This window comes from Delphinapterus leucas, chromosome 7 (genome assembly GCF_059928025.1).
Source record: "Delphinapterus leucas isolate spDelLeu-1000000601 "Yukka" chromosome 7, BTC_Dleu_Yukka2, whole genome shotgun sequence".
In the NCBI taxonomy this organism is placed as follows: domain Eukaryota; kingdom Metazoa; phylum Chordata; class Mammalia; order Artiodactyla; family Monodontidae; genus Delphinapterus; species Delphinapterus leucas.
This window is the reverse complement of record NC_143135.1, coordinates 53,316,048-53,331,917: the sequence shown is the minus strand read 5'-3', so window position 1 is coordinate 53,331,917 and position 15,870 is coordinate 53,316,048. Positions and strand designations below refer to the sequence as shown.

Below are 15,870 nucleotides of genomic sequence, written 5' to 3'. Positions count from 1 at the left end.
TGCGGGAATCTCGCCGCTTTGCCCTCCGCACCCGTCGCTGTGCACTCCTCCGCGGTCCCGAAGCTCCCCCCTCCGCCTCCCGCAGTCTCCGCCCGCGAAGGGGCTTCCTAGTGTGTGGAAACTTTTCCTCCTTCACAGCTCCCTCCCACTGGTGCAGGTGCCGTCCTTATTCTTTTGTCTCTGTTTTTTCTTTTTTTCTTTTGCCCTACCCAGGTACGTGGGGAGTTTCTTGCCTTTTGGGAGGTCTGAGGTCTTCTGCCAGCCTTCAGTAGGTGTTCTGTAGGAGTTGTTCCACGTGTAGATGTATTTCTGGTGTATCCGTGGGGAGAAAGGCGATCTCCGCGTCTTACTCTTCCGCCATCTTCAAGGTCCCCCCCTCTTGTTAAGTTTTAGCTCTGGGAACTTGGCTATGACACTGACTTCTCTGGGCCTCAACTGCTTCATTTGTAAAACGGGCACTCAGCACACTGGTCTAGCAATCTTTCCTGAGCACTAGTTGCGCCTTACAACAGGGTGCCCGCCCTCTGGGAGCTCACAGCCTGCTGAAGGTGACAGACACTTAGAGAAAATGTAAGGGCCGCTGTGGGAGCACACACAGGTGGTGGGAGGATCCCAAAGGAGGGAGGCCTACCTGTTTCAGGGTGGAGGTGGGGATGGAGACTGGGGAAGATGGCAGGGAGGACTTCAAAGAGGAAAGGAGAATGGCTGAACTCTGGCTTATAGGAGGAACAGTGGTTTGGTTTGCCGTTTGTTATGGGGTCAATGGCCCTGGGGCATGCGGGAGCAGGGGCATTCTGGGAATGACAAGCATCCACCTGGCTGGAGGGTAGGTTGTGGGCTAGAGGCAACAGGGTGACCTCCAGTTACCTATCACCCATCACCCATGGCCAGTCTTGTTTCATCTATACCCCACTGCATACCCCATCCCAATCCCAGACAAATGCTCTTCATCTGTAAATGTTTCATATGCACCTCTAAGAGATACAGACTTTTCAAAAAACTGTTACACTATTTTTTACTATTATCAGATCTAAAAAAAAATCATTAATACAATCAAATAGTCAGTGTTTACATTTTGATTATGCCTTTATTTTAAGGTTGTTTGATTTACATGAACCAAACAAGGTCCATAATGGGATTGATTGATGACTATTGCGTCTTTTTTTTAAAAAAATTTAGTTAGGCGCTGCGTCTTAGTTGTGGCACGCGGGATCTCCTTAGTTGCGGCGTGCGGACTCAGTTGCGGCGTGCATGCGGGATCTAGTTCCCCGACCAGGGATCAAACCCGGGCCCCCTGCTCTGGGAGTGTGGAGTTTTACCCACTGGGCCACCAGGGAAATCTTGTGTCTGTCCTTAACAGGTTCTCCCTTCCTTCTTTCAGTTTTTTTCTTGCAATATACTTATTGAGGAAACCAAGTTCTTTGTCCTACAGAGTTTCCCACTGTCTAGATTTTGCTGATTGCATGTTCCAGGTGTTAACATGCTCACTTGCCCTCTGATTTTCCTAATAGTTAGATCCAGAGCTGTTCTGACCAATAGTAATATACCGTGAGCCACAAATGCAAGTCACACATGCAATTTAAAATTTTCTAGTAGTCACACCTTAAGAAGTAAAAGAAACTGATGAAATTAATTATATTTTACTTAATTTCATATATCCAAAGTATTATTCCAACATGTGAGCAATACAAAAATTCTTAATATAAATTTACATTCTATTTTTGTACCGAGTCTCTGAAATTCAGTGTGTATTTCTCACTCTTAGCGCATCTCAATTTGAACGAGCCACTTTTCAACTAAATAGCCATACATGGTCAGCATCTATTGTATTGGACACCACAGATAGAGGTTTGATCATACTTCGGGCCAAACTTTTGCCAAGAATTCTTCATTGGTGTTGTGTTCTTTCATCAGGAGGCATAAAATGTCTGGTTTTCTCTCTTTTTGTGATATTAGCAGCCACTGATGATCATTGTCTTAGATGCATTAGATTCATTAGAATGGCAAAGTGGTGACAGTCTAATTCTATTACCCCTCCTGAATTTTATTTTACTTGGAATATTTCTGTAAGAGAAACTTCCCCTCATCAACAATTTGGTTAACTAGTGTGTGTCTGATTTTTTTCCTTTGTTTAACAGTTTCTAGAGGGTTAGAGCTGTGTGTAGGACAGGTCACTGGGTTTGCAGTATGCAGAATGGGTTGGAGGGCAAGAAGGTGGCTGAAGGGAGCCAGGGAGGAGGTGACTGCAATCCAGGTGGCAACCCCAGCCATGGCCAAGCCCTGCGCAGCCACCAGTTCTCGCCCCTAAACCTCAGGAATCTCCTTCAAAAGGCCAATTAAGTGCCTGCCTTCCCCTGGTCCCCCCAAGGTCGCCCTTTCTGCCCTGGCCTGTGCCCTGGGCAGAGAAGTCAAGGCAACTGGCAGGTTTCTGGGAGCAAAGGGCCTGGCCCCATGGCCAGCAAGCTTGGAGACAGACCTCACCTTGCATGAGTGAAAGCTCACAGACCATCTGCATGTAAAGTAGCCTGGGGGTCTCTTCACAACACAGCAAAACTCAAAGAGCAAGACACAGTGATTCTGGTTTCTTTGAGGAATAAGTGAATTAAAAACTTCTTTGCAAGTAAATTTTTGAGAGAACAAGTTTATCCCTTAAAGTATCAATTTATTTTAACCATTTTGAATAACATACTCCCTTAAAATATTTTATGCATTTTCCTATCAAACTAAAATGAATTTATCCTTTTTCTGATGACTGAGGGCTATTTAGAAACAGTAAAATCATTTAAGCTGAGTTATTTTAAGCTAGCTGTTTTGTTAATTTTTGTGATATATTTTACAACCACTGCGTCGAGGATCTTGAGTAGATGGCAGGGTAATAGCTGTTTTGCTACATATAAAACCCTGACTAGAAGCAGGCTGTGTGAAATGATTTAGCCCCAAGTTATTCACAACAGGTAGAGAGTGACAGGTGGGGGTCTTCTCCTTTCCTGCCATGCTCTGGACCCCAAGGCGAGCTGAGATGGGTTTTGAAGAGTGAATACTAATTTGCTCCTAGGGCAAGAGAGGTCTCTGTCCAGGCGCAAGGGAAAAGCTGAGCAAGGGGCTTACCACTTTTCAGAGGAGCGTGTGGGCTCGAAGTCAAGCGCCTTGCCTGGGCCGCACAGCCAGTGAGCGGTGGGGCTGGGATCTGAATCCCTCTGACTGGCTGCTCTCCGGGGCCGAGGGCTTCTCACTCAACATGCCCAGACTGCTTCCTTCCTGCCTGTTTGTATCTGCTTCTTCGAGTCAGGTTATCCACTATTTCTGTCTACTCCCAACCTTGATTCCTTTCTAATTTGCTGCTTGTACTTTTAATGGGGACTGAGAGAAAGGAAGTTCATTAGACTTGTGTTCTGTACAAAGCCAAAAGGATCTGAGCCTACCACTCTCCCCCTTGTAGTTCTGGGCTTGGGCTTGGCTGACTATAGCTATTTCTCCAACTGGCTGTCTTTTTCACTTTTATCGAGATTCATGACCATGCTTTTTCTGGATTGCTGACATCGCCAGTCTCTAAAAAAGTGTGGAATTATTTTATAGACATGTATTTTTTTATTCATTTAAAATCCACAAGGCTGAGCTGTCTACCTACAAAACCATGGTTAGATGCGCCAAGAGGAAAAAAAATAAAAAAAAAAAGAAAGCCTCTAATAAAAAAAAAAAGCCTCTATCTATTTTGAGCAAAATTAAGAGCTCTGGGCACTAGTTCAGCGTTCAGCAAGGCAGCCAGAAGCTATGTGAGAGAATATGTATGGATGAGGTGGCCTAAATAAACTCATCTGCCAGGCGTTAAAAGAAAAAAAAACCCATAAAAATTAAGCTAATTAGGCTTATGGACCATGTCTCAACACTGTCCATGCCACCCACCAAAAGACCTCGAAACACTTTACATTTGTTTAGAGCTGTTTTTCAAAAGAGCAGTTTCAGCCCTGACACATTCTCAATGTGTACCGAATGGAGACCTCCGTTTCAAAGCCTGATGTATACAATGCAAGAAATCCTTGTTGAATGACTAACTCCTCCCAACGTGCATGGTGCTTTGTAAAGATCATTAAATGTTTCATAAAAATACTCATCACTTCTTACACTCTATCTGACCCCAGGGCGGGGTTGGGGTGGGGTGGGGAGAGATGTGGGTATCACCCCTACTTTAAAATTTTTTTTTAATTTATTGGAGTATAGTTGATTTACAATGTTGTGTTTGTTAAGTTTCTGCTGTAAAGTGAATCAGTTATACAAATACATACATACATCCACTCTTTTTTAGATTCTTTTCCCATATAGGTCACTACAGAGTATTGAGTAGAGATAGTAGTGTGTATACGTCAATCCCAATCTCCCAATTTATCCCTCCCCACTTTTCCCTCCATAACCATAAGTTTCTTTTCTGCATCTGTGACTGTTTTGTAAATAACTTCATTTGTATCATTTTTTAGATTCCACCTGTAAGCGATATCATGATATTTGTCTTTGTCTTACGTCACTTAGTACGATAATCTCTAGTTCCATCTATGTTGCCGCATATGGCATTATTTCATTCTTTTTTTACGGCTAATATTCCATTGTATATAAGTACCACATCTACTTTATCCATTCATCTGTCAATGGACATTTAGGTTGCTTCCATGTCTTGGCTATTGTAAATAGTGCTGCTATGAATATCGGGGTGCATGGATCTTTTCGAATTATGGTTTTCTCCAGATATATACCCAGGAGTGGGATTGCTGGACCATATGGTAGTTCTATTTTTAGTTTTTTAAGGAGCCTCTATAGTGTTCTCCATAATGGTTGTACCAATTTACATTCCCACCAACAGTGTAGGAGGGTTCCCTTTTCTCCACACTTTCCAGCATTTATTGTTTGTAGACTTTTTGATGGCCATTCTGATCGGTGTGAGGTATCATCCCTATGTGACAGATTAGGAGCCAGAATCGGAGGGGTTAAGTGGCCGTGCCCAAGTGCTAGAACAAGAAATGGTTCTAGCGAGTCTGAGGCATCCTTTCTGTCACTAGGCAGCAAGCAGCCTTCCACAGGACAAAAGGGAACCAACATTGATGGTGTAGGCCCCATACAAACATAATGGCAAGGGCAGAGTTCTCTCCAATTCTTTACAGATTAAGAAATGAGGAGTCATTAAGGGTTTAATGACTTGAGCAGGGTCATAACTTCAAAGTGGCTGAATTGGGGCATTCGGAATCTAGCTTCTAAAGAATAGATGCTGGCTGCCCTTTGTATCACACGGTAAAAACCCAGTTCATTATTCAGTATTTACCCTGAAACCATTAAGGACACAAGGATGAACCTCTTTTTCAGAGACTTCTTTTTCTAAACAAAATAGTACAGAAGAAGATTAAGAAGAGTATCACTAGAGTCCAGCCCCAACGTCGCTGCTAGTCATAACTCACATCTAACCAAGTTACTCTTCTGCTTTGAAGTCTGGAAAGGGTACCGATCGGTCGCCCACTGCCGCCCAAATCTCTTCCCCTGGCATTTTAAGTCTTTCCCCATGGGTCTGCAATTCAATTTCTCCTCTCACCTTTCTTCACATCCATTCAGGGCCCAAGTGCAAACTCCTTGCAATTTTGCAAACACGCATGCGGCCCTGCCTTGCCTCTGGGCTTTGCCCATGCTGTTCCCTCCATCTGTAATGTGAAATCTTATACATCTTTCATCTGTATTACCTCCATGACCCTTTCCTGATCCTTGAGGCAGAATAGCTTTCTCTGAATTCTGTAGCATGGCTATACATTTCTCCATCATGAATTTATCACACTGAATTATACTTAATTGTTAATATACTTATGCCACCCTTCCGCCCACAACTGGAGAATGTGGCAGAGGTCAAGGCTTATTAATCTTTGTATAACCTTGTTTAGTCCAGTCCCTTGCAAAGAGGCAGAGAGCTAGCTCAGTAAATGCGGAATGGCTGGCTGACTGTTTAAGAATGAGGTTTTCATAGTTAACTCAGCTTTAGTATGAAATTCAAAACAGTGAAGAAGACAGGACTCAAACATAGCAGGGAAGTAACATACACTTTTACTCTCAAAATAAATACTAATCAATTTTATTTTATAAATACAGATGCTGAGTTTTCTTCCAATTACCAACAGATCAGTTTCACATGCCATTTATTATTGGTGGTGGTTTAAAAATTTATTTAAATAACTGGTTAGGTCAGGATAAACGGGCACTATTAGAACTGCTAAAAAAATATAGCTGGATACAATCTTCCAAAACTAATATTCTGGGGGGGGAAAAAATCTCTGGAATTTTTAAAGTGGGTAAGGGGAAGTGGAGAGGGAAAACACAAGCAAATATTCATCTGATAACATTTGCCGGCTGTAAAAGTGTCTCAGCTACATGAAAATTGAAAGGGCTCTTAGCAGTTCAGAAATGGATAGGACTGAGTTTTCATTTCAACTTACATTCTCAAAGCAAAAATTACAAAGATTAGTAGGAGATAATACCTCATCCCATATTTGGCCTTGGCCACTTTAAACAGAGGCAAAATGAATTCTGCAGCTTTGGGAAATGTCAGAGTTATTCCTGGAGAATGTAATGCTGTAGGATCTACCCAAGTTTGGCAGAAACTGCAGACATCAAACAAACTCAGTGAAAACTCAAAACCTAAACTAAATAAACTGAAACCTAAGTGGTGTTTTGAGGCACAACATCACTGGACACAGTGTGGATTAGGCAAATGTGTAGGTAACTGTTGATCAGTTCTGGCCTACCAGATCACATTCAATGGTGGGGTTCCATGCTGTGTGGGTCAAAAGCTGTGAACCCCAGAATCAGGGAGTCCACAAATGGGAGACTGACAGATGGAACCCCGGAGCTGCAGGCTCTATCTGGCTGTGTGGAATCTGAGATGAACACTGTAACTATGGGTGCTCCTGTACGTGGTCCCTCTGCTTGGTGATGCCAGAAACCGGGCTGGAGGACCTGCATTGAATGCACCTTGTCTTTGAGTTTTGCATGAAGTTTAAAGGTCTCTCCCATATCTGAAGAATCACACGTCACATGTGATTCACCTTCCATTGTTCAATACTAATATAGTCCTTCAAAACCTTTTTTTTTTGGGCTTGGTCGGGGGTAGATGTTACTTCACTGGAGGACCCCACAAGCCCAGTCTGATGTACATCCAAGATCATGTCTAGCTCCACCCTTACTGACTCCAAAATGAATGACAGTACTCTGCAAAGAAGCCGTGACTCTACAGATGGCTTCCGCTCCAGGTTTGGAGTAGTTCCACCTGTTTAGAGGAATAAGATGGATTTCTTCAGATCAAGTTAAAACTTTTAATTGCTTGCAGGTTGGGTCTGTCTGTCATACAATGATCTTGTGAGTTCTCTACCTGAAAAATAACAACATGAACTACTACTCCATTTACCAGTGTAGCTATGTTTATAATTGAGCCCAGGCATGCTTGGACAAAATATGAAAATGATTATGGAACCTATGAGTTAAGTCGTTATGGAGGACAAATGAGCTACTGCAGAGTACGCCTGTGGCGGTGTGTTGCTACACACAATATGTAAGCTCAAATGAAGTCAACGGCATTAGCTTAGATACAGCCACAGGTTTTGTTCAGGCCAGTGCTGTCACGATGTAACATATGGAGATGTAGGTTCAAGAGGAATTTCAAAGCTGGGGGAAGAAAAAAAATCAGGTTGAGTGAAGTAAACTCAATTTTTATTCTTTATACAATACACGGATATAAGCATAAAATTTCCTTAAAGAGCTTGCAACCCTGAGGCGATGTCCTTGGGTATATAAAGTATATAGCAATAGCAAATGATATCTGAGCTCCAGGAATGAAAATGTACTTCAAAAACATAATTTAATATTTATGCAATTGCACACATACCGATAGTATTTTATGCCTCATCTAGTCTCTTAATCTAACTACCTCAACTGCCTTGCAGTTTGCACACTGGACAGCCTGACTCTACACATATTTTATCATATACAATGCCTTCCTTTCCAACTGAAATTTAATAAATTAACATGGGGTTTACATATAGGGATTTCTATATGGTGAGTGTGCTGCCAGAAAGCACACCCAGCTTTTGACAACAGCCTCTGCCCACATAACTTTGGCCCCCAGAGGGAACTGGATGCCATCTGACTATAGTAACCTCAGGGGTCCTTGAGGATCCCCTGGGATCCACCAGAGGTGAGGTCTTTCCTATAATCTGAGGGCTGCATCAAGGGTATGGCTGACTGGAAGAGGTGGAAGGTAATGGCAACTTCATTAAAGAACCAGCAAATGTGATGTCCTCAGTCGTCAGGATGCACAAGGTATCTACTGTGCAGAAGGGGCGACAGCTAGGTTGACTGTGAAGTCTGGGGGCAGGGGCAGGTGGGCCTGGGTATAAGGAGACCATTGTGCTTCTAACTCATCAACTTAATGGATGGCCAAAGATCCTTCAGTGGATGTTGGAGACCTTTTTACTGAATATTCAATTTTCCCAAAGTTTCATAAACTATGGTGAGGGCAAATGCTTATAAGAAACTAAAGGTAAATTCATTATATTATTTATATATTATCATCTTCCCTCTGAGGATAACACAGAAGTGTAAATAAAAAAGCAGTCAAATGCCTATAAGGTGACTAGAGCTAGACTTCTGCCTTAAAATAATTGTCAGGCCTGAAAAGCAAATCTTGCAAGCAAAATCTAACTTTGGCCCACTGATACACAATGATCCTGAGTCCCTCCTTGATTCACAAAGTCTATTTTTCTGAGGAATATCCTCCATTAATATTCATTTTGTGTCATAATTATTACAAAGGGTAACCAGTGCAGCTTTTTCCTCATTTCAAGCAGTGACTCTATCCTGGTCCTACCGTCTGTCCGCTCGCTTCACTTATCAGAACTCCTGCGTGGCCGGCGGAAGCTGGATACATTTTCGTTCAGTGCATAGATCCTTCGGGAGAACTCTTCAAATTCTCCCAGAACTTGTTCGTCACACTCCACTGCCACGGCACTGTCCACGGGGATGCAGTTAAATGCTTCCAGCTGATCGCCTGAGGTGAAGCCTGTGGCTTCCATGCCGATGATCTCTTCTGCTTGCTCCACGGTACAGCAGAGCTCGGCTTCGGAGACCGGGTGGAACCCCCCTGGAAGCTGGGCGCTGGAGGAGCCGGCCTGCTCGCCGGGCAGGAGGGTGCCGTTGACTGTGGCTGGAGGCCCCGGGAGGGCTTGTCCCTGTTCCTGGCTAGTGCTCACACTCCCATGGCCTCCGTTGAAGCTGTCACTCAGATCTACCCCTTTTTTCTTGTTTTCTTTGGAGAAGTCCAAGGAGGTGTCCAAGGAGGAAGACAGAGATGTTGTCTTTCTCTCAGATTCTCCCGTGGAGGGGACGGTGGTCACAGGCTGGGCTAATGCTGAGCTGTAACTGGGGGGAGGGGTTTTGTACTGGAGTCTCTCATTCTCTGAGCTGGCCCGTTTCCGGTGTCCTTTGTCTGGTGAAGGCATCCCCCCAGAGAAGCCTACATCTACACCCCCAAATATGGAGCTTTGTCTCTTTGGAACAGGGATTGCACTGGAGGTGTGATGTCTGTCGCTAGAAGACAAACAAAAATGAGAAGTTACTTTCAACTTCAGAACTCAGCTTAAACCTTCTGGATCCAGAGATAGGAAATAACATATTTAGGTTTGAGATAATACAAACTGATAATACTCAACCTTAGTATTAATTTTAGTGTCCAAATACAAAATGCAACATAAAGTATTCTGAGTTCAGCATTGGGAGCTTCCTTTAGGAAGGGTACAAGATATACGGAAATATATGCAGAGGGTAGGGCAGGGGGTAGAGACAATGTCATATGGGGAGGAGTCGAGGCAACTGGAGGGACTGGATCCGGAAAGAAAAATATATGAGGATGTGATCAACTTCTTATGTCTGCAGGGCTACCAATATCTTATTCTTGTTTTTAATATTCAAGTCTTATTTTACCTTCATAAAGCAGGTATCCTCATTTGACAGAGAACTTCAATGACTTGCCCACGATAACCTCAGCGAGGCAGGGGTGAGACTGGACTAAAACCCACGACTCATAGCTCAGTGATCAATAGCTTTTCCAATACCCAAATGCTAACTGCCTTGCATTAGATAAGTGGCAGAGAGAGGACCAAGGAGATGTGTGTGTGTGTGTGTGTGTGTGTGTGTGTGTATAACAAAAAATTAACTTGGGAAATGACCTCTCCTTTATAACGCTAGTCACACACACTTTACAATACTTGGTCTTCAGTACCTTCCTTCAAACTTGAGTTACTTCTCAGGAGGATACTTTTGGGCCAGCAATAATAATCACTGTTTGGCTACCCGAAGCATTATAGTTTCTGAAGTTATTTCATATACATCATTTCACTTGGTCCTCACAAAAACCCCATCAAGAAAGCAGGGTATACGTTATTACTCTTAAGTCTAAAATAATAATTAGTTAATGGAAATAGAGTATCCAGGCTCTGGAAATGATAGTCAGTTTGTGAACTATGCTAGTGAAGCCACCCCTGGAGTACTAATCACAGTTCTAGACATCATACTTGGCTGACGCTAGTCAGCTTCAATACAACTATATGAACAAAATGGGTCCAGAGACAGAGGGAGGTGCAAACACAAGATCCATCTGACTGGTGTTCTTCAGATGAGGAAACACACACAGAGAAGTGGCTTGCAAAAACAAGTACCAGGCAGGAGCAGAGGTTAGACTTAAAACTATACCTATCCAACAAACAGCTGCTACATGTGCCAGGCCTTGAGGAGGGGAAACAGATGTAAGACATGCTGGCCCTGCCTCTGAGGAGCTTCCAATCTTGCAGTAGAAACACATCCACAATTATTGAAATAATACATTTTCAAATTACAGTCATGGTAAGTGCACTGAGAAAGAAGAAAGGATCTCGGGTTCCTTCTACCTGTGTCTACAGCCCCAAACCCTTAAGCCAGCTCCTGCCCCCTCTCCTCTCAGATCTCTCCTGATGCTCGACTATCCCTGTGGTCTAAGCAAAGGTTCAACAAGCTTCTTGAGGAAAGGCAACCAAAAGGCTTCTTCTAATCCATGTGCCCATCAGGCTCCCTTGCTTGGCTATGAGTGTTGGTGCCAAGAGCGATTTCCTAATTAGGGGTGCTCACTGGGGCACACACAGAACCAGGCAAATAGACTAGTAAATTACTGTTTTTAGTTCTCAAGAAAAACTAAGCAGAGCAAAACTTGTTGGCCTTAGTCTAGGTTTTCAGTTAATATGTTGTCAAAACTCACAGTAATGCGGTAAGCTGCACATTTTGGCCAACCTTCTTGTTTTCACTGCTACTTGCTGACAAGTGTCCCTCTCTACATGATTCTGCAGGGGCCCTAGGTAATCAAACCAAAACAGCATCAGCACCACCCACAGTCAGTCTATTCTGGGCAGACAGGCCACGCTTTCAGCTGCCACCACAGCCCATGAGGGGTGGGAAGCACCAGGTAAACCCGCCCGGAACACTGAAGGTGATATTGCTGGCACGTGACCACAGGCCAGGTGCTTAACCACTTATGGCTACGAAGGGTGAATGACCTGACACCCTCCCTGCTGCCACCCAACCTATAGCTAAGCTCTGGGTCTGGGGTGTTACCCCTATTTTTTAATTTAATTTTTAAAATTTTATATTGGAGTATAGTTGATTTACAATGTTGTGTTAGTTTCAGGTGTACAGCAAAGCGATTCAGTTGTACATATACATATGTCCATTCTTTTTCAGATTCTTTTCCTATATAGGTTATTACAGAATGTTGATTAGAGTTCCCTGTGCATCAACAGTAGGTCCTTGATGACATTACTCCTATTTCGATGCATGGATTCAAAGGCTTTTGTGAGATGGAGACTTTGGCATTTGCTGACATCCTGATCCTGGGATCTTACCCAGTTTTCCTGGATTTTTATGAGAACCCGGCTAATGACAGTATCAAATACAATTTAGAAAACCTAAGTAACAGTAAAACATTCCCTCTTAAGAAAGGTAAGAAGATGAGGTATTACAGAGACAAATAAGGAAGTCTACATATCTAACGTTTACCCTACAATCACACACTTTTTTTCCCATTTGCAGCTATGTGCCATGAAACCTTTCAAAAATTTTTATTAGTCTTTCTTATAATCTTTTTTTTTTGCAGTATGTGGGCCTCTCACTGTTGTGGCCTCTCCCGTTGCAGAGCACAGGGTCAACGGCCATGGCTCATGGGCCCAGCTGCTCCGCGGCACGTGGGATCTTCCTGGACCGGGGCACGAACCTGTGTCCCCTGCATCGGCATGCGGACTCTCAACCACTGCGCCACCAGGGAAGCCCCAGTCTTTCTTATAATCTTAAAACAAGTTGAAAAAGAAAGGTATTTTCCCTTTTTTTAATTAAAGAAAATTTTTTTTAACTTTTAATTTTATATTGAAGTATAGTTGGTTAACAATGTTGTGATAGTTTCAGGTGTACAGCAAAGTGATCCAGTTATACATATATATGTATCTATTCATTTTCTAATTAAAAAATGTATTTTCTTGATAACTTTGGGCCATCAGTATTAACATGTCTTACTAACTATGACATAGTAGAGAGACTATGGGCCTTTCAGGGGCGTGTTTCTGAATCGGGGATCTGAGTCCGAGTTCTTAAGTCTGCACTCAGGCTTTTCTGTGTCCTCTCTCACTGTCAGGCTGTCACGTGTGGCCGAGTCAGTGCTCTTGCCTGTGAGCGCTTCTCCTTTTTTGACATTTGCTTCTAATTTGCTGTGTTCTTGTAAAGCAGATGTCTTGAGAATTGTGTGCAAAGCAAGAGTAAACAGGATTTGAGTGATGGATCAGCAGATATCCTGGGCATGATATGCTTTATTATATGAGTTTTGTAACATTAGTTTTGGCTGCTCAGAATTAATTTTTTATTACTTCCAGAATCTTAGCAATGTTCCAAATTTTTAAGATAGCTGAGGTCTAAACAGCTCAAGTGTTGAACGACTGCATTAAAATATATACAAACACACATGCATTTTTAATTATTATAATAATTTATACTCCCTGGAAAACTAAAAAATATAAACCATATTAAAAAATAAAAATCACTCAAAAGCCTATTACCCATCAAATAACCATTATTTGGATACTTTCCTTTCAGGCTTTGATTTTATATATGTGTGTTTAATTTAAAAAAGACACAAAACCAAACAAACAAAAACCAAAATGAAAGCTGTGTTTGCAGTATATATATACAATTCTGTATCCTGTTGTTGGAAGTTATTCAAACCTCTTGGTAAACAATTCTAAATGGCTACTCCACTGAATGGAATATCATAATTTACTTAATCATTTTCTTATTTTTGTGGATTTAAGATATTTCTAAAGTTTTACTATTAAAAAACAAACTATTGTATTTCTGTATAAAAACACAATGCATAGATTTTATTTTGGTTTTGTTCTTTTTGTTGTTTTGTTTTGTTTTTTTGCGGTACGCGGACCTCTCACTGTTGTGGCCTCTCCCGTTGCGGAGCACAGTCTCCGGACGCGCAGGCTCAGTGGCCACGGCTCACAGGCCTATCCGCTCCGCGGCATGTGGGATCTTCCCGGACGGGGCCACGAACCCGTGTCCCCTGCTTCAGCAGGCGGACTCTCAATGACTATGCCACCAGGGAAGCCCAAGGCATAGATTTTTAATAAAATAATTCTGACTTTCATATTTAATAGAAGGTTTCTAGAAGGAATCTTCATTACACGTTTTGGTATTAGTTAAATTCTTACAAGAAAAATAGGAACATTATACCTCTATTATTGCCTAAAAAGAGAAAGGTAGTGGGCTTCCCTGGTGGCGCAGTGGTTGAAGAGTCCGCCTGCCGATGCAGGGGACACGGGTTCGTGCCCCGGTCCGGGAAGATCCCACATGCCGCGGAGCGGCTGGGCCCGTGAGCCATGGCCGCTGAGCCTGCGCGTCTGGAGCCTGTGCTCCGCAATGGGAGAGGCCACAACAATTAGAGGCCTGTGTACCGCAAAAACAAAAAAACCCCAAAAAAACCCCCAGAAAGGTAGCAATTAAAAAGGCAAATGATAGATTAAAAAAGAATGCCCAGAGTGTTTCAAGATTCTTTTTGTCTGATTACAGTCTGGCTTCATAATTATTTTATCTAGATGGAAGAAGAGGCTGAAATGCCTAGATTTACTAATTATTAAGACCAATTTTTAAAGGCAATTGACAATTTACTTATCAAATGAAATTAGTACAGTATTTAAATAGTGATGAGTAACTTACAGGGAATTTCTACTCTTAGAGACAACCAGAGTAAACCTGAGTGTTCTGGGGAGGAGTGGATGCAGCAGGAAATGTAGTAGCATTTCTTTATCCTCCACTTCAGCCAAGGGTCCCTATGTCCTAAGGCACTAGATATGGGGGCAAAGAGCCTGAGGTTTAGCAACTGGACTGAGTCCCCCAGTTCACTGCACACATTCTTCTCATCAGCTGTTTGCCTTGAATGGATGCCTCTCCTAGCTTGGCTTAGGTCCAAACTGGAAACATGACATCTGGGGTTTAATGCTGCAATTAAAAAACAACCCAAAGATATTGTAATTACAAATTTACTAGGCCACGGTCTGTTGAATAACTGAACCACATCGGGGACTGTTAAATTACTTAATAATAAGCCTTCTTGCTACAAGTAAAAAAGGATATCCTAGGATCCCAAACAATAGCATGGTGAGGGAGAAGGCAAGTGGCTTGGAGTTTAGAGGTCAAGGAGGACAGTCTGGTTTAAATTTGGCTTCTTTGGATCAAGTCTTCCTTGATCTCTCTAAATTAAGGTCATTAATTTCTTTTTCATTGTGTCCTTATTTACTGCAGTCAGTTACCTTTTGTTATCTCTTCAGCTATATCTAGAGATATCTGGAGATGGTGGTGGTGATGAGAAAGGATGCTCAAACTTCTGGATCGGCAACTGTGATCCTGTTTATTTGGAGTTATAACTTAAGGTCGAACTCACCACTTGCTAGTTATATGACTGTAGGCAGTCACTTATCTTCTCTGTGCTCTAGTTTTCTTCTTTGTCAAATAGATTATCGGACTGTGGTAAGGATTAAATAAAATAACACACTTCAAATCCTTGGCAGAACGCCTGGCATATATACCGATGGCAGTAGTAGCTGTAACTGTGGCTGCTGTCGTTATTATTTGCTTCCATGGGCTCTGGATTCCAAAAGTATTAGCCTCATTTTACAGAAGAGGTAACTGAGGCTCAAAGACATTAACGTCTTAGACGGAAACACACGGCAACAGGTAGCAGAGGAACGACCAGAATCTAGATCTCATTCCTTCTACCGTTTCCTCCTATACAGAATAATGTTTATAGCAGAAACAAACTCAGAGCTCCTCCCACCCACCCCCATCTCCACTCCTGCCCATCAGGGAGCTGCCTGCAAGAAGATAAGGAGTCAAGGCAAGTGTAAAAGAGTTTGGGGGAGAAAGTACTAAATCAAAAGGTTTATTCTGCCCAATGTGAAACTTCATTCCAGCTTTTTCCTTTTTCCTGAGGACATGGGGTGGGAAAGGCTTTGAATCAAGTGGAAATGCTCAGCTGCCTCTATTTACACGATCTACCAAATGCTGAGGGACTAGAAGAGCTTCCCAGAATCCTTTGAGGTACATTCCAATTGTCCCCAAACCTCTGATGTGTCATTTTTCTTTATGAATTTAGCTTCAGGGAGAGGGAATTTTTATAAGAGGGAGAATTTCTCTGCTTCCCCAACCTAAAAGAGGAGGACCCTGTTCAGCACTTCTATAACCATTATACGAATACCTCGCCATGAAGCCAGCCCAACCCGG

The 15,870-nt window shown here is 42.6% G+C and overlaps 1 protein-coding gene across 3 annotated transcripts in view; it reads right to left on the bottom strand.

Moving 5' to 3' along the window:
• Window positions 1-3,689: 3,689 nt before the first annotated feature.
• The window catches only part of UVRAG (UV radiation resistance associated), a 323,849-nt gene continuing 311,668 nt past the window's right edge, over window positions 3,690-15,870 (bottom strand). For 2 of the 3 annotated variants that reach the window (XM_022593855.2, XM_089915322.1), the window contains one exon: window positions 7,710-9,606. In XM_022593855.2, the coding sequence (XP_022449563.1) occupies window positions 8,904-9,606 (703 nt within the window). In that variant the 3' untranslated portion in view covers window positions 7,710-8,903. Of the gene's footprint in view, window positions 7,687-7,709; window positions 9,607-15,870 lie in introns of those variants that run through there. The other variant, XM_022593856.2, reaches the window with a different exon arrangement.